General features: G+C 38.8%; 1 protein-coding gene across 6 annotated transcripts; it reads left to right on the top strand.

Moving 5' to 3' along the window:
• Positions 1-4012: 4012 nt before the first annotated feature.
• Positions 4013-25720, top strand: LOC120104434 (alpha carbonic anhydrase 7-like). 6 transcript variants are annotated; one of them, XM_088718139.1, is made up of 8 exons: positions 6934-7086; positions 7167-7220; positions 22539-22753; positions 23087-23193; positions 23636-23738; positions 23831-23998; positions 24097-24150; positions 25520-25720. In XM_088718139.1, the coding sequence occupies exons 1-8, from the start codon at positions 7068-7070 to the stop codon at positions 25619-25621; spliced, it is 822 nt and encodes a 273-aa protein (XP_088574265.1). In that variant the 5' UTR covers positions 6934-7067; the 3' UTR covers positions 25622-25720. The 6 variants fall into 6 exon arrangements, with proteins under 6 accessions (XP_088574262.2, XP_088574266.1, XP_038971527.3 ...); XM_088718136.2 differs by lacking the exons at positions 22539-22753; positions 23087-23193; positions 23636-23738; ... (1 more) ...; positions 24097-24150; positions 25520-25720 and adding exons at positions 4013-4266; positions 6285-6421; positions 6512-6618; positions 6745-6847; positions 7379-7807 and having other exon boundaries at positions 6928-7086; XM_088718140.2 differs by lacking the exons at positions 22539-22753; positions 23087-23193; positions 23636-23738; ... (1 more) ...; positions 24097-24150; positions 25520-25720 and adding exons at positions 4023-4266; positions 6263-6421; positions 6512-6618; positions 6745-6847; positions 7379-7807 and having other exon boundaries at positions 6928-7086.
• Positions 25721-26571: the final 851 nt, after the last annotated feature.

Genomic DNA, 26571 nt, shown 5'->3' with positions numbered 1-26571 from the left:
GAAGGAAGAAGAGGTTATAGAGACGTAGGAAGAAAAGAAGGGGAGGAGGAAGAAGAACAAGAACAAGAAAGAGGCTAGGATTTTTTCATTCAATCATCAGTTCCTCATACATGAGAGGGGTGGTCTTTATATAGACCTTACACATTGACCCAATTACATAAACCCAATTGACTAGTCTAATAACAAAACAACTGACCAATTGACTTGACTAAAACAAAAGCAAATAATACAATAAAAGAAAATAACTCGAACTTAAATAGACCCAATCCAGGTCAGACTCAATCCGGAGGCTCAGGATCATCTGGATGAAGGGCTCTGATATCCCCATCATTACTATAATAAATGCATTTGGGGGTCGAGGCCTAACGTGACTGACCGCATAAGTCGCCTAAAAGTTGAGCCGGCCCTAATCCCGTACAAGAGGAAAAAAAAATTTCTATAGGCATTTTTTTTTCCAACAATTTTAATATCCTTTTTCCTCTTTAGTCCTCTATCCTCTCCTTCTCCTCCCTTCTTCCCTCACCAGAATATGCCCTTAAGTTTATTCTTTTACTCTTTAGTCAGCAAAAAGTTTGAGTCCTCCCAATCTTCCAGTAGAGTAACCGTCCTATCATAGATTCATCATAGCTCCTAGGTTTACTATGTTTAATCATTATAGTGGATGTAATGGCATTTGTCAAGTTCCAGCCTTCAGGTAGATATTTTTGCAGAAACATCAGAGAACAATAACAAACATGATGGCTTCATTCAATTAAATCTCTTGTCACATATTATAATACCGCCTATCATTATCATCGTGGACATCGTCATCATCATTATTTCTGTGAGGACCTGTGCGGATGTATGTTTAGTCCCACATTAGTTATTCGTTGGGTAGATCTTGGGTACTTATACAGGATCAAGGAACCCAAATAATACCTTCCGGCTAGCCATTTTGGGTGAGATCTTGGGTTGTTACAAATGGTATCAGAGTGGACCCGGCCCATAACTTATATAGACTAGGGGACACTGCAGCACGGATCCATTGGGGTTGACCACGGACCGATCGTGGTGTTTGTGATTAGATTTGAATAGATTTGAACCCTTAGCCTGACGAGGACGTCAGGGCTTGAACAGGGAGAGTATGTGAGAATCCGTGCGGGCGTGTGTTTGTCCCACATCGGTTATTCGTTTGGTAGATCTTAGGTACTTAAACAGAATCAAGGAACCCAAACAATACCTTCCAGCGAGCCATTTTGGGTGAGGTCCTGGGTTGTTACAATTTCAAAATGGAACGATGAGGAACTCAATTATTTCCCAAGGAGTGGTAGGGTTCTACAGATTCTTTCAACAAGATCGATGTTTAATCTCTTCAATGTGCCGTACCTATGAATGAGAAAGTTTGTAAGGTTTACCTATCAATAAATATCTGTTATTAGGCATTTATAGCCATTAGATTTAGTTGGTATGAACTTTGGGCATTCAAACCCAAAGCCTTCTAAGCTAACAGCTCTTTTTAAAGAGGTTAAAAGTTTATAAACTTGTTTGATGCAACTCTAGTCTAATCTTTGATATATAAGAAGCCATATATTGCTTTACACTAACTTAAATTGTCCACCAACAAGCTCCAACAGGCAACGGCGTCCGCAATATCCCAACCCTTCCTAATTCTTCTAGAAATTAAATAGAAGTCCTCCAAAAGCTCCAAATTATGATCAAAGAGAGAATCTGCGAGAGGACAAAGTTTCAAAGCCTCTGAAAATGGTGGCCAATTTTCTTAATAAAAAAGTGAGACATAAAATGGTGGTCAGCAGTCTCCATTTGCTTATTGTACAGAGGTCAAGTAGTCTCCTTTTTTAATATCCTTTCACTCTCTCAATAATGAACCTTGATGGGCTTTGGTCCTTTTTTTTTTTTTTTTTTTTTGAGGAGAGCGGCGCCCACGGTCGCCACCATATCTATGGAGAAAATGAAATAACCAATACAAGTTTTATTAAAAAAATAGACCAGAATGACAGTTTTGGCGCACCTTCTTTTTTATTTTGAGGTAAATTTGACACGCCATATTGCACCCACCATATCTCGACAACCAACAATGTCGAGAAAAAGAAGATGACATAAAAGTGAAGAAGCAGCTATAACACGTCCAAAAACTATCCATCCTAGTCTTAGTCAAAGGCTTTTGTGTTAATATAAGAATAGTAATATGTTATGTTAAGAGTGAAAAAGATACATCTATTTTTCAAAAAAAAAAAAAGAGAAAATGACATCAATATTCTCTTTATATGATTATTTTTCTAACAGAGTAATGCCTAAACAATTGATCGATCCCTCTCTTCCCTTCCTTAGGGGCCATGTGGTTCATGATTATTGTAGGTTCGTACCAAGTGTCCCCTTAGAAAGGAAAGAGGGATCGATTCAGTGTCTAGGCAATATTGTCCCGTTAGAATAAAATAGAATAAAGCCTTTAAGCGTCAGCTTCCATCCCTATAAGCAGGGGCGGCCCAATGCATTTGGGGGCCTAAGACGAATTCACTAAGAGAGGCCTTTTAAATAATAATAATAATAATAATAATAATAATAATAAATTTTTAATAAGTATAAAATACTTTAAAAATTTATTTAAAAATAATCCGTTTAGTTTTTTTAGATACAAAATTACTAATCAAACTTTTGTACTTAAGATTAAGCTCATCAAGAAAGAGAATTTCATAAAGAAAACCAACTAAAAGATTAAGCTATCATAGATGACATTTGCACCAAACATAGCTAATAATTCAGGTACCATACTATAGATGACATTTACTGACTAGAAATTCATAAGTTTAGTTGCAGGTAGACTAATATGCACAAAGACATAAGAATTAAGCATTCCAACTAGACCCAATGTGAGACCAAACCATAAGGTCCATGACTCATCTCCAACAGACTGTTCCCAACTATCACTCCAAACCAGAGATGACAAATTCATCTAGGGATTAAGGCCAATCACAAGTCGAAAATTCAGAAGAAGTGGAGGGCCAGGGCCTTAGGGCTTTGAGGGAATTGGCCCAACCGGGGAAGAACCGAAGAAGGCCTTTGGTCCAGAACCAGAAGGAGAAGGGGGCGGGCCTTAGGGCTTACCAGCTGTCTCCTGTGGCTGTGGTCCGGTCGACTGGGAGGCGGGAGCCGGGAGGTGGCCGCCGTCAAGGTTCAGAACCGGAACTTCAGAACCAGAAGCCAGAAGGATTAGAGCAGAGGAGTCGAGGAGAGGTGGACTTGATCTATTAATCAATCGGCTTCTCTTCAAAGTCCGAAGGCGAAGGAGCAAAGGGTGGAATGGTAGATTCGATCGCCCGTCACCGCCGCTTGGGATGAGAAGCTGAGAAGGAGGTCGGAGTCTCGAACTCAAAGAGAAGGCTGAGAAGCCGTTAGCCTTCGAGCCGAGAAGGGAAGGGCCGAACTCCGAAGGGGGTTTGCCAGTTTGGGGAGTGGGGACTGGGGGGAGAGAACTCAAGAAGAAGCCGAGAAGGGTTCGGCAAAAAAAAAAAAAAAGCTCTGGCAGTGGCAGAGAAGAGGGATAGAAGGGGGGAAGACTTGTCCATTGACCGTTGCTTGTCACTGACCATCTCCCTCACCTGTAGCCAAGTTGTCAGTTGTCGTAACCATCTTCCTCACCTGTAGCCTGTAGGCCGTAACCTGTAGCGTGTTGGAAAGGGCGGAAGGCATTGCAGCGGCGTAGCCAGGCCTCGTCGTCGCCGCCTACTGCCTACGGATGTGAAAACTGCGGTGCAGCGGTGGGATGAGCACTGGGCAACGACGTAGCGGGGCCTTCTTCGAGCCGGGGGCCTTAGGCGACCGCCTCAGTCGCCTAAGGCTCGAGCCGGCCCTGCCTGTAAGACTGTTCGAGAATAGTTTACGTGGTGCATTAGTATGAAGATTGCGTGGTGTATTAGATGCAGCTTCCTTCGTATTATTAGAACAATAAGACAGCAGGCGTGGTATGCGTGGCATTCATGCGGGCCGTTTGGACTAGCTTTCTGCCTACTTTTGTCCGTCTTTTCCACATGCAGATCATATACTTCCATTTCTCTCTCTCTCTCTCTCTCTCTATAAGAACGGAGCAGCCCATGCAGGGGACTTCCATGGAACCAAGGGCATCCCGAGACGCTTGGGGTTTCCAGGTTTCCATCCACTCGACCATCCAAAACATGAGGAAGCCAGGACCACCTTTCTTCTTATTCTTGTGTGCTTGCCTTGCCCTCTTCATCTCTCAAACAAGTCCCTCCGCATCTGAAGCAATTCATGGTAAGTCTTCTCTTGAGACTAGCTATGCAAGTATGTTCAAATATCTCACTATCTGCACATAATTTTAGGCTTAAAAAAGTTCAGATGAAATATGCATGACTTCAAGAATCCTAGTGCTTGGTTTCTCCAGAAAAAAAAGGGGGAAAAAGATATGTGCTTTCCCTCTCCACTGGGCGGAGGTTGGGTGTCTGTACTATCAACCATGGAAAGTATGACCTCTAGCCTTTGGCACAAGCGAATGGCGCTTCCACCATAATTTGGAATAAAGAAATCCATACAACCTTGCATAAGGACTATTTAATTCTTATACAAAGTGATTGGCCGCACTCACCTGCACCATATGTACGTAACCTGGTTTCCGCACGGGTTCCAAGAAGGGGTATCCGGCTCGTGACAATATTCCACCTGTATTCTATGAATTTCTCATATATATTTAATAAGAAGACAATATCTAATATAAAAAACACATTCTTCGAAAAATAAAAAATTTTAGACTCATTGTTTAATGGAAAATTTGATTGGACATCTCACACGCCATCAATTTGTGGCAGATTGCGTAGCCATCACATGATTTTCTCAGGCTAGTGTTGTATTTACCTTAGCTAGTTTGCATCACTCACCTTGATGATGAGGAGGAGGCCTTAGGTCTATTTCAGGACGGTGGGATTCGCAGTGTTATTTTCTTAAAATATTTAATTACATAGATTCTCGGCTAATGATGTACAGGGCATGCTGCCGCAAATTACTGGACTATCTAATGATCATCAGATCCATTACGTTCGCGACATATGATGTGAGGCATTAAAATGGAAAATTAAAAAGAAAAAAAAAGTAAAGAAAGATCTTATTGCATAAATTTCATGCATCATGTACTTGGAAGAAGATCTCTAATAGTTATATTGATGAACCTATCAGCTCATTTATTCCTACTAGCATATTCGTTTAATAGCAAAATAGATAAAATAATAAAAATCATAATTTCAAATAAAGAATAAAATATTAAATAAAATAACAAATGATGTTAAATAAATTGAAAATAAAATTAAAAATGGGAATAGACATTGGAGGCGAATAAAATTATTGAGATAGGGATAGAGGAAAATTAACTTTGCTAGATAAAATTAAAGACAAGTTAGTTAGCATAGAGAATAGAAAAAAAAAAAATTGAGTTTTTCAAAAGATTCTATCTTCACGTGAGATTTGAAATCTTGATAAAGAATTGATATAAATTATTTGCTTGTCTTCCTTTTCAAAACAAATGATTATATTATACATTATAATATTGATAATTATATTATATTTTTTTAAAAAAAGATAATAAACATGGGGGCAAGAGGGAGATGGAAGAGAGATAAAGGAAAAATAATTAATGTATGTGAAAATTCTTCAAAATGGCATTGTTTCCGCTGCCAATCCTCTGAGTCTTTCCTCCAACTGCATCCAAAATGATACTTCTCCCTTGGATATCCAACCAAGGTTATAAAAGGATAGATCCTGGACTTCTCCAAACAAAAGGAGCTGGACATGGGCTCCATGAGATTGGAGTAAGCACACTCTCGGAACAAGAGCAAGATGGGTTGGGGTCGCAGAAGCAGTTTGAATCAAGGTTTGTGGTTGCAGGCAAGACCTAGAGCCATGCTTGACTTTAACATGTTGCAAGAAACTAGTTCATTAAAACATATATTATCAAGTTGTGGCTGACGACATAGCTTATGGCACATAGATGCAATTTGAGAGACTTCATTACCAACTATATTTGTCAAGATAGAAGAGACATCCTTGCATCAAAAAAAAAAAAAAGAATTTAAGTTACATGGTATTTAACAATAAAAAGATCTATCAAATGAGGGTAACCTTACTTCTCAGGCAAAACAATGGCCACTGGCATTGTCATTCTCATTGAATGTGTACATCAAACCATATACATTTTGTCTTTTAGTGCAAACTTTAATGGAGCAAACTTATGGATTTGATCTATTATGTGTTAGAAGTGAAGGATTTAAATGAAAATTGGGCAGAGTGTAAAGATGGAAAAGAGCAATCACCAATAGATGTCAACTCTGACAACATTCAGGTTAATCAAAGTATAGGGAGCTTGATAACAAGCTATGACATCTCTCATGCAATTATGCAGAAAAGCAGCCATGTTATAATGGTGAGAAATTTATGATTCAGCTATTCTGTGTTTCTCTTCTTCTTTCTGCAACCGAGTACTAATTCTTCTTTTCATCATTTATGCTTCTAGGTCAATTGGACAGAAGGTGCAGGTTCTCTTTCAATCGACGGCAAGGCCTATGTTCTGGAGCAATGTCAATGGCACTTACCTTCCGAGCACAAACTTCTTGGAGAAAGGTGTTGCCCTAAATCTCAGTATTTTATATTTTTGAACCCAAGACCTAAATCTCGACAAACATCTAGTTACCTGGCAGAGGGACTTAGGATGATGAATCTCAAAAACAAAATGAATGGTGCCTGCAGATACCCGCTGGAATTACATATGGTCCACAGAAGTTCAGATGGAGACATAGCAGTTATCAGTATTATGTACCAGTTTGGCCCACCAGATCCTTTCCTCTTTAAGGTTTGATTCCACAAAGAACTTCCTTCCTGCTTCCATCTCTTTCTCCAACTAATATATATGGTTTTATCTTATTGACGCAGCTGATGAAGTTTATAGCAATACTGGTGACAAATGATGTGGTGCCTGCGGGACTTGTACCACCACCAGTGATAGAGATTGGAGCCCCTTATTATAGATACATGGGCTCTCTAACCACTCCACCTTGCACTGAAGGTGTCATATGGAGCCTAATTCAGGAGGTATGACCTCATAACCAAACTTACATGGCTTGTCTCTTCGTCAATGTTTCGATCTTATGAATCATTTTATCATGGATTAGGTGAGATTTGTCTCGAAAGGGCAAGTGCGCAAGCTAAGGAGCGCTTTACCCAGGGTAAGATGACTAGTTGGTTGATCAAGAAATGTATGGTTTACTGAATGGATAATTCAAGGATTTAGAATTAATTGTTTGATATTTGTAAGCGATCTATTATGTGAATTGGATCATAACAAAGAGTGTTTGACATGTGTGATCTGCGACATATCATGTAGGAAAATAATGCGAGGCCGGTCCAACCGATCAATGGGCGCGCAATTTTTCTTTACAAGCCACGGGCCCAGGAAGAACATATGAAATATTTTGATAGGGAAAACTTATGCCGCAAATCTAGTTTCTTGAAGTGGCTGCTCTGCCACAGTAATCACAAATAATTTATGCAGCTTTATGATTGAGGTTACATGCTTGAAGAAACTAGTTGCAGTTTGTGGTTTGCTTCAGTATTTGTATTTATATATAATGCCCTTCAGTGCAGTTCAAGGATATTGTGCTTGCATGCATGTATATGTGTTGTAACCTTTTTTTTTGGCTTTCTTTTGAAAAAAATATGTGTTTTAGCTGTTGGTACTGCAAACTCTTAATGTCTGCAAGAGCCTAATTGTGCAAGATAAGTTGTATATACTCTGCTGTTGATTATGGTGCAATTGCATTTCTCCAATTTTGTGCCATTGAGGGAAGCTAATACTGAAACAATACAAAAGCAAGAAACAGGAAATGATGGTTGGAAAAGGATCCTAATGCCAGGAAAAGGAAACGTAATTACAAATAACTAAAATATATTTCGAAAAATACGTAGAAAAATGCATGAAAACCAAAAAGAGAACACCCAGGAATTTGTTTTAAGTGGATTAATGATGATTTTTCAAGTTGGCATCAATTAGGTGATACACCTATATTTAAAATTTTTCTCATCCCTTTTCTCCCTTGTTTCAAACAATAGTGTTTAAATCTTTAAGTAGGGGGGTGGAGTAAATGATGTGGGACTGCATATGCATTCCATTTATGTCACGCCCCGAACCCAACTCCCGGGTCCGGCACGCGACCGGCCGCATGAGCCCTAGAGCAGTACACTAAAGATCATGCAAGGCCTAAAAGGTACAATATTCACATATATGCCAAAATCAAAGATTAATGTAATTCAATCAAATCCAACTAAAATGTACTGATTTATTACATAATTTCAAATGTCCATAAATAAAAGATAGATTAACTCCTATCTATCCAGCAATCAGACTCCATGTTGATCTTATTTCTCGTCCCACCCAATGGTCTCTCCAAATCCAGTGCCTCTGAAAAAGAAAGTAAATGTAGTATGAGCTTTTCCAGCCCAGTAAGAATCCCAACAGCCGCACACAATAATAATCATAAAATAATCAAAGCATCAAAATAAACGTCATTTCATCATTTCAAAGGCTCAACAAATAACAAATATATACATAACCATTTTGTATACATAAATCATTATTCACATTATGTGATCCATTCACGTTATACTCTGATTCCCAAGTCTTCAGGCTTTTCACTTCTGGCGTTGGACTAACCGAGTTCATGACCCAGTCCAAGACTGCACAAATCCCACGCATAAGCTCGTAGCAGCTATCCCACGCGTAAGCCCGTGGAGGCTATCCTACGCATAAGCTCATAGAGGCTATCCAACGCGTAAGCCCGTGGAGGCTATCCTATGCATAAGCTCGTAGAGGCTATCTCATGACAAGGTTAGTCCAACCCATTTTACATGTCTAGTTTTACATGTTTAATCACATTTCAATCACGTCACATATTTTTATAATTTCTCAAAAATATGTTATCCTTCCCAATTTAATTATTCCAATACTTTCATAATAAACAAAATGCACACCTCATAGTGTCATACAAGCTCAAAAACCAATAGCAACATACTGATAAAATATATCCAACGATAAATCTAATATATGCATAAATAAAAGTGCTCAGATGTAGGGATTCTTACCGAAATTGTAGACTGACTCAATCACGGATCCGAGTCACAACCTACTCGCTGGGGTGCTGAGTCCCCTGATCAAAATCTCCTGACTCCGCTGACTCTTCCTCTACAACATCAATTATAAATCACAACTAAATTATTTAATATTTAAATATTCTAATCCATAATTCACATCTACTATGGGGTCCATCACCAGGTCTCCAAACATCTCAATCCCTCCAAATCTAGGGCAGTCGGGGTGGCCCGACTCCCACCCTTGTACCACCGGTCTATATCGTCGCCAGCTGTGGCCACTGCCATGCCGGCGATGATGGCCGGTCCCGGTGAAGAGACCAAAAGAAAGGGATGATCCCTCCCTCTTCATGGTTGGAAATACATCTCCCTCCCTCAAATTCTTTTTGATCCAAGGGCAACAACCATGGTGGCTGTGCCCTCTCCTTCCCCAACCCGACAACACCACTAGCCGAACCATCGTCGGCAGCCACTTTTGCAGTCGCCGGTGATGGTGGCTGGCCAAGAGAAAGGGGAAGAAGAGATCTCCTCTTCTTCCTCCCATGAACCCGCAAAAGAGGTCCCCCCTTTCTCCATCATCAGCCGAAATCCACTGTAGCAGTGGCTCGGCCCCCACCCGACAGCAACCCCCGTGGCCACGATCGTCGTCGCCGTCGCCGCCGGTGGCCTGCTGCCATCGCTGCCGCCGACGTGAGGGAAAGGGGAAGGAAAGAGGAGATGGAGTCTCGAGGAAGAAGACCCCGGATCCATCTCTCCCCTTCTCCAATAAACCCTAGAAATCCCAAAATAATTCTCTCACAGTCCCGACCGACCACAATGCCATGGTTCTCGGCCAATCCCGGCGGCCGGCGGCAGCCAAAAATTGGAAAGAAGAGGCCGAAACAGGGGTACCCTGTTTCGGGCTCTTCTCCGACGATTCACCGGCCAACTGTTCACCCATGCCACCCAAAATCCAGGAAATAAAACACAAAGGAAGGATTACCTCGGTCCGGCGGGGCGTTCCGGCGATCCTTTCGGCGAGAAATCGGAGGAGGAACCATGAGCAACTCCCCTCGGATCCGCGCTTCTTCACCCGTCGGAATCTTCGGCGAAGGGAAGTGGTCTTCCTCTGTGGCCGGCCGGATCTCGACGCTTGTCTCCTCTCCGGCATCAACCCCTCCGGCGACCAACCTCTCCCCGGACGCTGCCGCCGCCGCCGCCGCTCTCCCCCTCCCCTTTTTTTGTGGTGTTTCTCCTCCCACGATCGTGCCCTAGGCACGATCGTAAATGGTGGATGGGCCCGGTCTTTTCGGGCAGGCCCGTCCACCCCTTTTTTTTTGGGGGGGGTATTACATACTCTCCCCCTTTAAAAAATTTTGTCCTCGAAATTAACTTACTTGAAGCCTCAAACTTTAAAAATATGCATCCATTATATCATTCCCGATATTTCAAATAGTCTTCCTCTCGGAGTACCTACTCACAAGATTTTGACATACAAAAATTACAGCATCTCGAAACTTGATCCTTTCTATTTACCACACGTAGTAAGTTTTTTTTTTTGATCTCCTTCAAAAGAATTTCAAACTCCCAACCTTGGATTAAAATGCCATAATTATATCCCAAAGAAATTAATTTCTCTTAATTCTACCCAGAGATCATAATTGGCTTGACAGAAATAGGAGAAATCTTTAGTATCAAATGCTCTTAATATTCTATAATCATTTTTCTTTTCTTTCTCCCACATCATTCCAACAAATAAGAGATCTATGTTAAAACATTCCAAGTCTAAGACCAACCAAAGAATCATCATCCGTAAATGCTAAATTTAACATGCCCAAGATTCTCCCAAAAGTTGTCAACAATAGAAGAATCCACTAGTGAGAATTACATAGCTACCTTTAGATCATCCATAGAATCAACAACATTCTCCTGAAACTAACTCAAGTATTTCATCATAATGCCTTTTAGATCAAATATTAATGATCTTAACCAGTTTCAAAATAAGTCAAACCACCACACTTCCGCTGCACTCTCTGATTTAATTCATTTAATTCTCTAAAGTCACAAAATGATTTCTGACTAAAGTATCACTTTGCATTGAGACTAAAAAACTCCAAATTTCAAAGTTCCAAGTAGAACTAGAGCAAAACCTCTAGATCTTTTTGTCCTCAATTTATATAGAGTGTACATACCATAACTAACCCCCGATCCTTTAGCCAAGTTTAAGGTCACTATGTGATCTCCACAACCTTCTTAGAATCCAAAATATCTAAGTTTAATTTAAAGGGGGGTAATTCTTGTATTCCCTTAGCAATTTAATTAGAAGATCTACATTGATTTTCCTTCCAACAGAATTTACTTCAAATTCAATGGGTTAGAAGTCATTGAGCCAATACACTATGATTAGAATTTAACTCGATCGATCTCCAGATCTTCCTTCACCAAGATTCTTAACATCCATCAGTAATGCTATATATGATAATTCATGTAAGCATCTCATGACCGAAGTCTCTACTCAATATGACATTTATTAGTGGCTTCATCAACAATGACAAAAGATCCCTGCTCAAATCTTAAACCTAGGCTTGAGTTTTAAATTAACACATCAAATAGTCTTCTACAATTATAAGTAAAATCCAGTAGCCCAATCCAAACATGAGAATTCAAATAATTAGAATTCTCCCATCAATATGCATACTCTATGGCCTCAAAATAATCAAATACATCCATAGAAAATAGACCTATTTGCAATATCCAACATGCCAACACCAGATATAATCCACATACATTTTCAACTTCAAAGAACGTTCCTTTCAATATTATGAAATCTCCTTAGCTTACTCCAATATTAAATCAACGTACAAATCCCACTCTAATAATTAGCAGCAAAACCAAAAGTATGATCACATCAAAACCCACATCAAATTTGAACTTTCAAATCATTTAAATAATATCTGAACATGGTATACTCGATATGCCATTGTTGACCTACACTTATCTTAGGTCAAACCTCTCGTATCATGATCAAAAACAATTTATACTTTCCTTCTGTATGCATCGAACACAAACCGATGCATATATTTTATCACATTGCCCAGTGATCTCACACCTTAAGCATTGAATTTAATTATCATGTCCCAAATGATCGTAACCTTAAGCTATGATACATTTCTGTCACAATCCCTAGTGATCTTAAATATATGCTCAGATTCCAATTTGTCACAATTTTCAATGATCTTAAACCTCAAACTCTGATGCCACTAAGGCCACAGTCCCTAGTGGTCTTAAACATTAGATTATAATATCATTCTTGTTACAATCTTAAGTGATTATAAACCAAGTCTCTGATAGTTTTTCTATCATAATTTCCTACTCACACTCACCTGAACCTGAACCTTAGGATATCTTAACCTTAAGCTCTGATACCACTCTGTCACGCCCCGAACCCAACTCCCGGGTCCGGCACGCGACCGGCCGCATGAGCCCTAGAGCAGTATCCTAAAGATCATGCAAGGCCTAAAAGGTACAATATTCACATATATGCCAAAATCAAAGATTAATGTAATTCAATCAAATCCAACTAAAATGTACTGATTTATTACATAATTTCAAATGTCCATAAATAAAAGATAGATTAACTCCTATCTATCCAGCAATCAGACTCCATGCTGATCTTATTTCTCGTCTCATCCAATGGTCTCTACAAATCCAGTACCTCTGAAAAAGAAAGTAAATGTAGTATGAGCTTTTCCAGCCCAGTAAGAATCCCAACAGCCACACACAGTAATAATCATAAAATAATCAAAGCATCAAAATAAACGTCATTTCATCATTTCAAAGGCTCAACAAATAACAAATATATACATAACCATTTTGTATACATAAATCCTTTTTCACATTATGTGATCCATTCACGTTATACTCTGATTCCCAAGTCTTCAGACTTTTCACTTCTGGCGTTGGACTAACCAAGTTCATGACCCAGTCCAAGACTGCACAAATCCCACGCATAAGTTCGTGGCAGCTATCCCATGCGTAAGCCCGTGGAGGCTATCCTACGCATAAGCTTGTAGAGGCTATCCCACGCGTAAGCCCGTGGAGGCTATCATACGCATAAGCTCGTAGAGGCTATCCCACGCATAAGCTCGTGGCAGCTATTCTACGCATAAGCTCGTAGAAGCTATCTCATGACAAGGTTAGTCCAACCCATTTTACATATCTAGTTTTACATGTTTAATCACATTTCAATCACGTCACATATTTTCATAATTCTCAAAAATATGTTATCCTTCCCAATTTAATTATTCCAATACTTTCATAATAAACAAAATGCATACCTCATAGTGTCATACAAGCTCAAAAACCAATAGCAACATACTGATAAAATATATCCAACGATAAATCCAATATATGCATAAATAAAAGTGCTCAGATGTAGGGATTCTTACCGAAATTATAGACTGACTCAATCACGGATCCGAGTCACAACCTACTCGCTGGGGTGCTGAGTCCCCTGATCAAAATCTCCTGGCTCCGCTGACTCTTCCTCTACAACATCAATTATAAATCACAACTAAATTATTTAATATTTAAATATTCTAACCCATAATTCACATCTACTATGGGGTCCATCACCAGGTCCCCAAACATCTCAATCCCTCCAAATCTAGGGCAGTCGGGGTGGCCCGACTCTCACCCTTGTACCACCGGTCTATGTCGTCGCCAGCCGTGGCCGCTGCCATGTCGGCGATGATGGCCGGTCCCGATGAAGAGACCAAAAGAAAGGGATGATCCGTCCCTCTTCATGGTTGGGAATACATCTCCCTCCCTCAAATTCTTTTTGATCCAAGGGCAACAACCATGGTGGCTGTGCCCTCTCCTTCCCCAACCCAACAACACCACTGGCCGAACCATCGTCGGCCGCCACTTTTGCAGTCGCCGGTGATGGTGGCCGGCCAAGAGATTCCTCCCATGAACCCGCAAAAGGGGTCCCCCCCTTTCTCCATCATCAGCCGAAATCCACTGTAGCAATGGCTCGGCTCCCACTCGACAGCAACCCCCGTGGCCACGATCATCGCCGCCGGTGGCCTGCTGCCGTCGCTGCCGCCGACGTGAGGGAAAGGGGAAGGAAAGAGGAGATGGAGTCTCGAGGAAGAAGACCCCGGATCCATCTCTCCCCTTCTCCAATAAACCCTAGAAATCCCAAAATAATTCTCTCGCAGTCCCGACCGACCACAATGCCATGGTTCTCGGCCAATCCCGGCGGCCGGCGGCAGCCAAAAATTGGAAAAAAGAGGCCGAAACTGGGGTACCCTAATTCGGGCTCTTCTCCGACGATTCACCGACCAACTCTTCACCCATGCCACCCAAAATCCAGGAAATAAAACACAAAGGAAGGATTACCTCGGTCCGGCGGGGCGTTCCGGCGATCCTTCCGGGGAGAAATCGGAGGAGGAACCGTGAGCAACTTCCCTCGGATCCACGCTTCTTCATCCGTCGGAATCTTCGGCGAAGGGAAGTGGTCTTCCTCCGCGGCCGGCCGGATCTCGACGCTTGTCTCCTCTCCAGCATCAACCCCTCCGGCGACCAACTTCTCCCCGGATGCCGCCGCTCTCCCCCTCCCCTTTTTTTGTGGTGTTTCTCCTCCCACGATCGTGCCCTTGGCACGATCGTAAATGGTGGATGGGCCCGGTCTTTTCGGGCCGGCGGGGGGGGGGGGGGGGGGCCACGTTAGGAATCTAATTTTTTTAAAAGTTTTGTACGTTCAGTCCTTGTTTTTTTTTTTCTACAAGTTTCCCAAAAGAATCCCTGGAAACTTATATTTGAGTGGAAGTGGTTTTCTCGGTAGTTATGTATGAATTTGTTTTGCTAGGTCAAAGTCAGAATTGTCTAAAAGATACTAATTGCAGTGGCATCGTGCCCTTAGAATTTCATCTTATCAGTTTTAGTGATTTGGAATCCGTTAATAACACTTGGAAAAAACCAGCCAATATCATGCTCGGGCGCATTTAGAACATTGGACAAAGATCACTAAATAAATGGATGGGAGGATATCAAATTAACAGATCTACTTTGTGCAGCAAGGACATGCAAAATATCAAACTGATTATCCCCGAAATCACTTTTCTTGTGCATGACAAAACAAAGATTGAGCAAATGATCCAAAAAAATGTTCAATTCTAGACCTACTTGACTACTTATTAGACCTATAAGGATGAATCGTGCATGTTTCACCCATTTGAACAATTTTTCGTTCTCATAAAACGTGGGGTCAGATGTTTTTTGTTGACATCTTCAGCAAGGCATTGTGAGCAGATTAGTGATGTCTTCGTCTCAATGTCGCTGCTTTCTTCAACATAAATAATGTATTTTAATGCCCATCAAAATTAACTAATGCTATGTATATAGGAGTTGAAGAAACCGAAAGGTCTCCTCAGAATTTAACTTGGTCTCTACATTCTTCCTACAAGCACGTGATAGTTACAGGCTGTTTTTCTCCTTGTATCCCATATTCCTTTTTTGTTTTTGTTTCTTTTTATATATATATTTGCCCTTTTCTGGTTTATATGCACAGCTACCGCTTGAATATATAACTAGTGAATTACCCCTCTGTGCTGCAGAACTATGTTACAACTAAACACATACAAATCATAGTATCCATGAATCTGCACTACAAGAAAAAGAAGCTTTGGCTATGCTTTTTATGGTCTTTACCGATGCTTATAAGTGTCGGTAATTTTATTTCCGACGTTTTTAAAAATATCGCCAAAGCGTTGTCTATATTTGAGTGGAGAACTAAATTGCCGACGCTCTAAATTGCCAACGCTTTTCAAAAGCATCGGCAAAAATAGAGGCTTTGCCGATGTTTTAAAGCATCGGCAATACTTATTCTAACGACACTTTAAATCATCGTTATAATTATTTTTAAAAAAATAAAAAATCTAATTATTTTTTTGTAAGAAAAAAATATGTAGAGATAGACTAACAAGAATCCGTTCTGCTTTTGATTCTGCTTTACTGATTCTTTTTTACTCTGATTCTTGTAATAGCAAAAGATAGATAAAAATAAAAATAAAAATAGAAAAGAAATAATGCAGGAACAACAACAAATACTCAATTTATTGATTTTCTTTAACAAATTATAATAGGAATAATATAGGAAGCATAGTTACAAGTTACAAATTAAAAATTATAGTAAAAATAGAAGCATCCCTCAGCCTTCATCTTCATCTTCATCTTCATCATTATTTTGGTCTTCATCTTCTTCCTTTTCGAATCCATCAAATGCTAGCTCCTTGAAAACCCAGCTGCCAACAAGATCGAAAATAAATTAAAACCCAAAAAGGCAACAAGAAAAGCTCAGCTCATTTCCAAAAGCTAAGAGCGAAGAATATAAATACTATATATTATTAATTTTATATTTTAAAATATAATATTATTTTATATTTTTATTTTAATTATGTTTTTTAATTAGGATCTAGGTTTGAATTTGAATTTAAACTTGAACTCGAGTATGGCTCGGTTGATTTTCAAAATCGAATAAATTCAATCTCGAGTATTGTTTTTTTTTTTTTAATTGAGCCGAGTTGGGACTTGGACATTAAAATTTGATCGATTTTGAATCAAATTTTGAGTTTAAATATTTTAAATTAAGTTGAACTCGAGTTTTTAGCTGTACAGCTTGTTGCACCTCCGAATCAGACTTTTAACCGAGAATGTGATTCATTACTTGTCAAGCACACTGATACTTTTTTTCAAAATGTTGATCGAAAGATTTTTTAAATTCAGATGGGAAACTGCATACGACACCTACCCTGGCGGTCCCTTACATCAGCCTCTGCCTGTTAGAGATAATACTGAATCTCTGCCACAATCATCTCTGAAAGATAACAGGCGGTACAAAAACATACCTGGCCTTCAATGTATTGCATTAATATAGATGTGCTGTACATGGTTTATGGATAGAAAACAAGCTTTACAAGGAAAAATAATAAGGGTGTTAGGCTGTACAAAACTGTCATATGTAATCGTGTGAGATCAGCTATAATTAGGAAAGTATTGGCTGAATTAGCTGGAGGATCCGGAGAATCATCTGGAGATGATTGTGGCAGAGATTCGGCTTAAATTAGGGAAGTATTGACTGCAGAATTAGCTAGAGGATCCGGAGAATCATCTGGAGATGATTGTGGCAGAGATTCAATATTATCTCTAACACCCTCCCACAAACTGAGGGGCGGAGAGACATACAGTTTGGACCGAAGCTGAAGAAAACGAGTAGTTGTGTGACCCTTAGTGAAGATTTCTGCTAGTTGTTCAGTGGTGTTGATATAGCGAAGAACAAGATCACCAATAGTCACCTTCTCTCGAACATAATGATAATCTGTCTCAATATGTTTTGTTCGAGCATGGAACACAGGGTTGGAAGCTAGAGCAAGAGCACTCGAATTATCACACCACAAAACTGGAGGAGAGGAAAGAGTAACATTAAGGTTACGAAGCACCATGCGTAGCCAGTATAATTCAGAAGTAGTAATGGCCATAGATCGATATTCAGCCTCAGTGCTGGATTTAGATACTTTTTCGAGGACCAGAAAATAAGATTGTCCCCCAAAAAGATGCCATAGCCACTAGTTGATCTGCAATCATCAGGATCCCCAGCCCAGTCCGAGTCACAAAACCCTTGAAGATGAAGAGAACTGGGCTTGTAGTGAAGGCCATGATGTGAAGTATGTTTGAGATAGCGAAGGACTCGCTTTGCTGCAATCCAATGAGCTGTCATTGGTGCAAGCATATGCTGGCAGAGTTGATTCACAGAATAGGCTATCTCTGGATGTGTGAAAGTAACATACTGAAGAGCTCCCACTGCATGTCTGTATTCATAAGGATCATCAAGAACATTACCATCAAACTTAGACAATTTAGAGCCAGAGACACAAGGAGCATTGTAAGGTTTTACTCCACTAAGATTAAGTCTGTCGAGTAAATCATGTATGTATTTGGCCTGTGACAACTGAAGACCAGTAGCATCCCAAGTTGCTTCGACACCCAAAAAATATGATAACAGACCAAGATCCTTCATTGCAAACTCTAGCTTAAGCTTATCAATAAAGAAATGAATGGCTGCCTCAACATTACCAGTAATTATTATGTCATCAACGTAAACTAGGATGAAAACAGTTGTATCACCAGACTTGTAAGTAAAGAGGGATTGATATGCTTGTGAACAAACAAACCCAGGATCAGTAAGTGCTGAGCAAAGGCGTTGAAACCAAGCCCGTGGGGCTTGTTTCAAACCATAAATTGATCGATGAAGTCTGCACACCCAATCTGGATGAGTGGAGTCAATAAAACCCTTTGGTTGTTCCATATATACTTCTTCACTTAGAAAACCATGTAGAAAAGCATTAGAAACATCCAATTGTCGTACATGCCAGTGTTGAGAAACAGCAAGAGCTAGAACAATACGAATTGTAGCAGGCTTGACCATGGGACTAAAGGTCTCATGATAATCTATGCCATCTTGTTGATCAAAGCCTTTTGCAACTAATCTGGCCTTAAATCTTTCTATGCTTCCATCAGGCTTCTGTTTGATCTCGAAAATCCATTTATTTCGAACAACATTGTGACTAGTGGGACGAGGACATAGGGACCATATTCAGACTCCATAGCTCGACACCAATCAGGGTTGGTAGCAGCTTGGTTATAGGTTTGAGGTTCAGGTGGAAGTTGGACAGTGAGTAGGGCTCTTAGAGGGTATCGTGTGGAGTAGTAGGTATGGTAATTAGTGAAGGATTTTGGTTTGAGATTGCCAGTTCGAGATCGAGTGACGATTTGATGTTGGGGAGGATGATGTGGTTCTGTGAGTGTAATAGGCCTAGGTAAATCAATAATGGGTGAGGTTGGTGTATTTAGTGAATGTGATGGAGAATTAGTATTATCAGGTCCAGGTATAGGCTCAGTTTGTGAGGAAGTTGGTGAGTTGGGTTGATTGGTACAAGTCGTAGGCTCAGTTGGTGGATTGGTGTTGGCGGATAGAGGTGGTATGATATCTGGTAGAAGAGGTATAGGAAATGTACCTGAATGAGTTAACTGCGTGGCATGATGAGTATCTTTAGGAGGTTGAGTTGATGTAGGAGACACATGTGTGTTGGACTCACGAGCAGGGAAGCAATTCTCATCAAATATGACACTGCGAGAGATGTACACTTTGCGAGATTGAAGATCATAGCACCTGTATCCCTTTTATTGAGAGCAGTAACCAACAAAGACACAAGGGATGCTACGATAAGAAAGTTTATTTGGCATGTATGGTCTGAGAAGAGGGAAACACTTACATCCAAATACTCTTAGGGGACGATAATCTGGATGACATTTGAACAGTTTGAAATAAGGTGTTTCGTGATTAAGGGTGACAGAAGGAAGTCTATTTATAAGATAGACTATAGTGAGGAATGAATCAACCCAAAAGGATTTTGATAAACCTGATTCAACAAGAAGTGTTAAGCCAGTATCGACGATATGTCTATGTTTACGCTCAGCTATGCCGTTTTGCTGAGACATATGAGGACAAGTTAGACGATGGTGAATTCCATGATTTGCAAGAAAATCTTTAAATTGATTAGACAAGTATTCACCACCATTGTCACTTTGGAATTGTTTAATGGTACTCGAGAATTGATTTTCAACAAGGGTCTTGAATTTGACAAAACAGAAAAACACATCAGCTTTATTGAATAAAGGATACAACCAACAAAATCTACTGTAATCGTCTATGAATATTACATAGTATTTGCATCCACTAAGAGATAGGACAGGAGATGTCCATACATCAGAGTGGATTAATTCCAAAGGAGTAGTAAACTTTCCTATTGAATCTGGAAAGGGGAGTTGATGATGTTTTCCTAATTGGCATGAAGCGCAGACATGATTTGAGATAGAGACATTTTGAACTGGAAGATGCTGGAATTGAAAGATTTTATTGAGATTGGAAGAGGAGGGATGACCAAGTCGCTTGTGCCGCATTGCTCGTGAAGTGTTAACTCCAAAAAGAGCAGTGAGACATTTAGCTTTATTCTGAGAGATTTGTTGTTGATGAAGAGGGTAGAGTCCATGTTTACTGTGTCCCACCAGCAGAACAACCCCCGTCTGTATGTCCTTAATTTCATAGCCACGATTAGAAAACTCAATCAGGACATTATTATCAGCACAAAATTTATAGATTGAAATCAAATTTGTAGAGGCATCTGGACAGTGAGCAATGTCTTTAAGGATGAAGGTTTTATGTGGTGTGTGAATGGATGTTGAGCCAATGTGTTTAATAGGCAAGACAGAGGTATTACCTACACCACCGATTGATGTATTACCTTTTGGAGCCTGAGGATATTCAAGATTTGCAATATTTGATGTAACATGGGTGTTAGCACCTGTTTCCATATACCACTGATCATTTTGATTAGCAAAATGGGCTCTGGGAGCATTGTTCTGTGTAGCGAGGGAGGCAAGTTCCTGTGGTGGATGTCTTCCTTGGAAGGCATAGTCAAATCGCTTGTAACAGTCCAATGCCTTGTGATTAAGTTTCCCACAAATTTGACAAGCACACTGTTTACACTGGCAGCAAGGAGTTGTAGGTGCAGAGAGGGGTATGTTACCTGGTCCAAGGTTATTGCTCGACCAAAGTTAGATTTTGGTGCTGCGAGTGGTGGAAATCGTGGCCTGCGTGGAGCTATTGGAGTACTAAGCCTGTTTGAATAGAATGCAACAGGACCAGTTTCAGGAGTAATTGTCTGTTTACTGAGCTAATCAAGCATCATCTCATAATTAAGTAATTCTGAATGGAAATCAGTGAAACTCATAGCCTGGTGCCGCAGAGAGAATGTCAGAAGAGTAATAAATCCAGCAAAGTGAGGATTCAGGCCATTTGTGACATATGAGATAATATCATCATCTGAGACTGGCTGTCCCACAGCCGAGAGTTGATCTACAAAGAGCTTAGCCTGGGTCAGATACTCATAACAGCGGAGGTTACCTTGCTGTAGAGTCTGCAATTGCTTCTTGAGGTGAGTGATTCTGGATCGAGATTGGGAAGCAAATCTTGTAGTGCTTGATTCCCGGCTGATTGTGAAGTATTCAATCTATACATAGAAGAGAGCAGTGATGGTGCTAGAGTAGACAGTAAGAAGGTAAGTAGAGTTTGATCCAGTTTATACCATTTGGCATATTCTGGATTGATAGTACCAGCAATCTTTGCAGCATCATTAACAAATTGCACAGGTGCTGGTTTTGATCCATCAACGATGCCAATAAGATCATGGCTTCGAAGTAGTGGCAGGAACATAGCCACCCAGCCAAGGTAGTCATCAGGGCCAGACAATTTCACATTCAAAGTAGGTAGATTAGGTTGTTGAGAGGAAGTAGCATCAGAGTGCGCCATAGGAACGTTAATGGCAAAACTTGATGTTTGCAAGGCTCTGATACCATGAAAGATAACAGGCGGTACAAAAACATACCAGGCCTTCAATGTATTGCATTAATATAGATGTGCTGTACATGGCTTATGTATAGAAAACAAGCTTTACAAGGAAAAATAATAACGGTGTTAGGCTGTACAAAACTGTCATATGTAATCGTGTGAGATCAGCTATAATTAGAAAAGTATTGGCTGAATTAGCTGGAGGATCCGGAGAATCATCTGGAGATGATTGTGGCAGAGATTTAGCTATAATTAGGAAAGTATTGGCTGCAGAATTAGCTGGAGGATCCGGAGAATCATCTGGAGATGATTGTGGCAGAGATTCAGCTTAAATTAGGGAAGTATTGACTGCAGAATTAGCTAGAGGATCCGGAGAATCATCTGGAGATAATTGTGGCAGAGATTCAGTATTATCTCTAACACTGCCTATCCGTACATCATCAGTTAGAAGAAAACTCTGCTCCCAAACTGCCATTTTGAAATATTACCAAAGAAGATGAGGGCGATCTTTGAATAATGGAAACCAGCTTCCGTCCTAGTTTGAAACGGCTCCCACGTTCCCATTCAATGTATTCCTTGCTCTCTTTTTTTTTGCTACAAATTCCTTGCTTTTTTGACTAGTCCTACTGCATGCTTATAAAATGCTCTCTTAGCTCTCTCTGTATGCCGTGTCTGGGATCCCCCACCAGAAGAAGACCAACTCTTTTGGCTCTCTTTCAAAAGGAATTCTTCTTAAAAAAATAGAAAAATACTTGCCTTTTGGCTTGTTAGAAATGAAGAAAGCCGAAGCTCTCATCTTCTTGCCTTCCATCCTCCTTGTTCTCCTTCTGTCTTGGAGTCCCGTAGTTGTATCTCAAGAAGTTGGTAACGAGAGTTGGAACCCTTATCTATGAAAACAGAGACTTATAAATGGTTTTTGACAGCTTTAATCGGTTCTCTGTGGTTGGTGCAGAGGAGGAGGAGTTCAGCTATGAGGAAGGAAGCCCCAATGGGCCGGATCACTGGGGAGAGATACACAAGGAGTGGGCTGCGTGTAACAATGGAGACATGCAGTCGCCAATTGATCTGACCCATGAGAGGGTGAAGATTTTCCCTGGATTGGGGAGACTAAAGAGGAGCTACAAGGCCTCAAACGCAACGCTTAAGAATCGCGGCCATGACATAATGGTACAGCCTTTTACTTGCTTGCAAGTTGCAACCATTTATATCACCATGATAAAATTTCCATTTTCCTACTTTGAGCTTGTTTATTTTCTTAATATTCCAATGGAAAGGAATTCAACAATGGAACGAGCAATAAGATGGCTCTATGATATTTCTAAAAAAAAAATAAAGAGCATATATGTTTGGGGCTCCTTCATAGAAATCATGAAGTTGAGCTTGTGTTTTTTCAGATAAAGATTCTTTTGTACGTACCAGTTTAGTAGCTTACTAGTTTAAACTATTTTTTTTAATTTTGTGTTTTACTTTTGACAAAAATATTGTGTTGCTTGGATTTAGTTGAAATGGGCGGAAGGAGGAGGGTGGATTCGCATCAATGGAACAGAGTACCAGCTTATGCAATGCCATTGGCACTCTCCGTCGGAACACAGCATTAATGGCAAGAGGTCTCTCTCTCTCGCACTTAAACCTCATATCCAACCTCCCTGTTTTTTGGTTTAAAAAGAGATGATCGAATTGTGCGAAAGGATCGTTGTTAGAGCTTCTGCCCTGTAGTAAGAAAACAGAAACGATTATATTTCATTATACCAAAACCGAGATGACTTCATACTATAGTTTATAGTATTTCATTTCTTTATCCATAAAAACTTCTGCTACTTTATATAAACTCAAATTTGCTGCCTTTATAATACATTATGTTGGCTTCAAGAACAAAAGCATGGAAAATTTCTTTCTTAGAAAAGAATATCAGAAATCAAAACATCAACTAAAATTATATCTCGAACACATTAGAACATAACTAAATCCATGCTCTCATTTACGAAGCAATTAACAGAGTACTTTTCTCATGCTAATTGCAAAGAGGGAATACGTGTTATCCGTTTGCAGATTTGACCTTGAGATTCACATGGTTCACCAAAGCTCTGACCAAAAAAATGCTGTCGTGGGCATCATGTATAAAATTGGACGGCCAGACACATTTCTTTCAGAAGTATTCCTTCTTTTCAACTTCATCTACAGTTAGTGGTATCCCTTCACATAAAAAAAAAAAAGCTTAAAGCTTACTCTCTTGCTTTTTCACAGCTAATGGAACACATTAAAGAAATTGCTGACGCCGAAGAAAAGGAGACAAACGTAGGCATGGTCGATCCAAGGGACATAAAGATAGGAAGTAGGAAGTATTATAGATACATGGGATCTCTGACAACCCCACCTTGCACTCAAGGTGTTGTATGGACTATTACTAAGAAGGTAATTAATCTGCTTAAATCTGTTAACATACAAATTCTTGATATTCCACTTCTCATGAAATATAATTGTAGTTCTGAACAATTTATTGTGAGTTATAGGTCAGAACTGTTTCAAGAGAACAAGTGAGGTTGCTAAGGGAGGCTGTGCACGATGTAAGTTACCCTGATTCTTCATATAATAGCTATTAATGTTAATTAGCTGAAGCTTTATACAGGTTGGATTTTAGTATTTCTATCTACAACAGTTATATCTGGGATTAATTGTAACTCAAGTGAATGCGTTATGTTGCCTTTAGCTAGTTTGAGGGAGGGCAAGTAAGTTTATCCCTCGTTTCTGGCAACTAAACATGCTATGATGATTCCTAGATAAGGGATTACTCTCTGCCTAATCATGAATACAAATTATAATAAGTGGAAAAACATAATGAAAACCAGAACATTAATTTTGGAATGAATATCATTATAAATGGGTTATGTATAATACATAATAAGAGTGGCAGTCCTCCTCCACTGGGACAGGTGCCAACCAACTGAGCTAACAACTATTGGCATCTAAACCTCTTCTTACGATAAATATCAAGCATTTTCAATAGTTATCTGCTATCTTTGCTTGCAATCTAGTTTACTTGTTTTGGGGATACAGGCATATGAATTTTATAGTTTGAAGATCATCGTTCATTTGGTATTTTCTCATTATTATTTGCAACATTTGTTTTAATAGCAGACATTAGTTCTCTCTTTTTGATACACCTTGAGAGGCAAAATTGGTGTGACGAGCATATGAGAAACATTGTCTTGCCTAATTTGTGATTTAAGATGGTGTCTCACATACTTCACCGAGTTTATTTGTAGAATTTTTTGCATGAATATACTCCTAAATATTGAATTTTGCATGAATACCCTCTCAAAGTTGATATTCGCATGAATATTCTCGTAAGATATTTGTTTTGCTATTATATCCTTTTCTTTTTCTTGCTTTTTCATATGTGCCCACCCCATCTAACGTCATTAAAAAATTAACGGTTTCAAATTAAAATGATTAAAATATCTTTAATGGGTAGATGTGCAAAAAGAAACATTTATAACACGATCGCGATGGGAGACAAAAATATAATTTCAATTTTTTTATTTTTAGTTAAAATAAATATGGTTTTTTTTAACGGTATTAGAAGAACCGTTATATTAGAGGCATTTATGTAAAAATAATATTTTATGAGGATATAGAAGTAAATATAAATTTTAAAAAGGTATTCACTCAAATTTAAATTTTTAGAAGGATATTCATGCAAAAAAAACCTTATTTTTATCTTGTGTGTAATGTTGGTTCTTTTGTTTATTACTATTCACTTTTGTAGCCATTTGATACATATGTAGAATGACATTAGATTTGATGGATAAATAGAGCAAACAGTATTTTGAATTAGGCTGCATGATTTATTTGGAATAAAATATGTGTCATTTTTCCTTTCTCATTTTTAGACTTCTGCCCTTGCATATATTTATCATTTTCTCCCATGTTCAGAATGCAGAGAACAATGCGAGGCCAATCCAACCAATCAATGAACGCGAGATCCAGTTTTATACTCCAAAGATTGATGAAAGGGATCAACGTTTTCCGCATTAATCAAATGATCTAGTGAATGCCCCATTTGTTTCTCTAATGTCTTGTATGTCTTTTAGCTAGTTGCTAATAAATAAAGTTATTCATTTTGAGAGAAGATAATATTAATTTGTTATTTACTATTTAACCTCATGGGAAGAGGTAAAGTTGTTTGAAGAAAGAATACCCTTGAAGTTCATGTGAATTATCAAATAAGCAATATGATGTCTTCTATGTCATTGCAAAAATTATCCTCTAAATGTTCGTTTGTTTTGGATTATCTCAGATTACGGAGTTATCTAATGATTCCTTAGAATTATTTTTCTGAAAAAAAAATGATTGTAGAGAAAAATAAATTTTATCATATTTGATTAGTGAAAAATTATACTCAGAAATAGCATAGGAAAAATATTACTATATTTGATTAGATATTATTTTATATAAGGATATTGTTAAATTTTCAACAATACCATTGAGCAAAAAATTTAAAAAATAATATTTTTTTCTTAGTCCATTTATTGGCTATGTATAGCCTACTTATATAAATACCGCCAATATTGGCTATTTTGAATATTAAAATATATCTACACAAATTAATAAATACTTTTAAATTAATATACATATACTAAAAATAAATTAATTATTAATAAACACTATATTATATTATTGATAATTAATAAATATTTTTAAATTTAGTAATAGTTTGTATTTACTAATAAACGAATTATTATTTGTAAAAATTATTAATCAATATATATATTAGTATGATATTAGTGAGGGCATTTCTATCAAGAAATGATATTTTTAGATTATCTCCACGTAGTAGTCCAATATGAAAAAATAAAAATAGTATTTGTTTTACCTTTTTTTTTCAAAAAAATAAACACAGAATCCATTATTTATTTTACCATCTACCTTATCTATTTTTCATACCAAATATAATAATTTAATATAAAATTTATTTTTTATACTGG

Source organism: Phoenix dactylifera, chromosome 3 (genome assembly GCF_051530095.1).
Source record: "Phoenix dactylifera cultivar Ajwa chromosome 3, Ajwa_hap1_PhDact_Kaust_v1.1, whole genome shotgun sequence".
Taxonomy (NCBI): Eukaryota; Viridiplantae; Streptophyta; class Magnoliopsida; order Arecales; family Arecaceae; genus Phoenix; species Phoenix dactylifera.
This window is presented reverse-complemented; position numbering and strand designations above follow the sequence as displayed.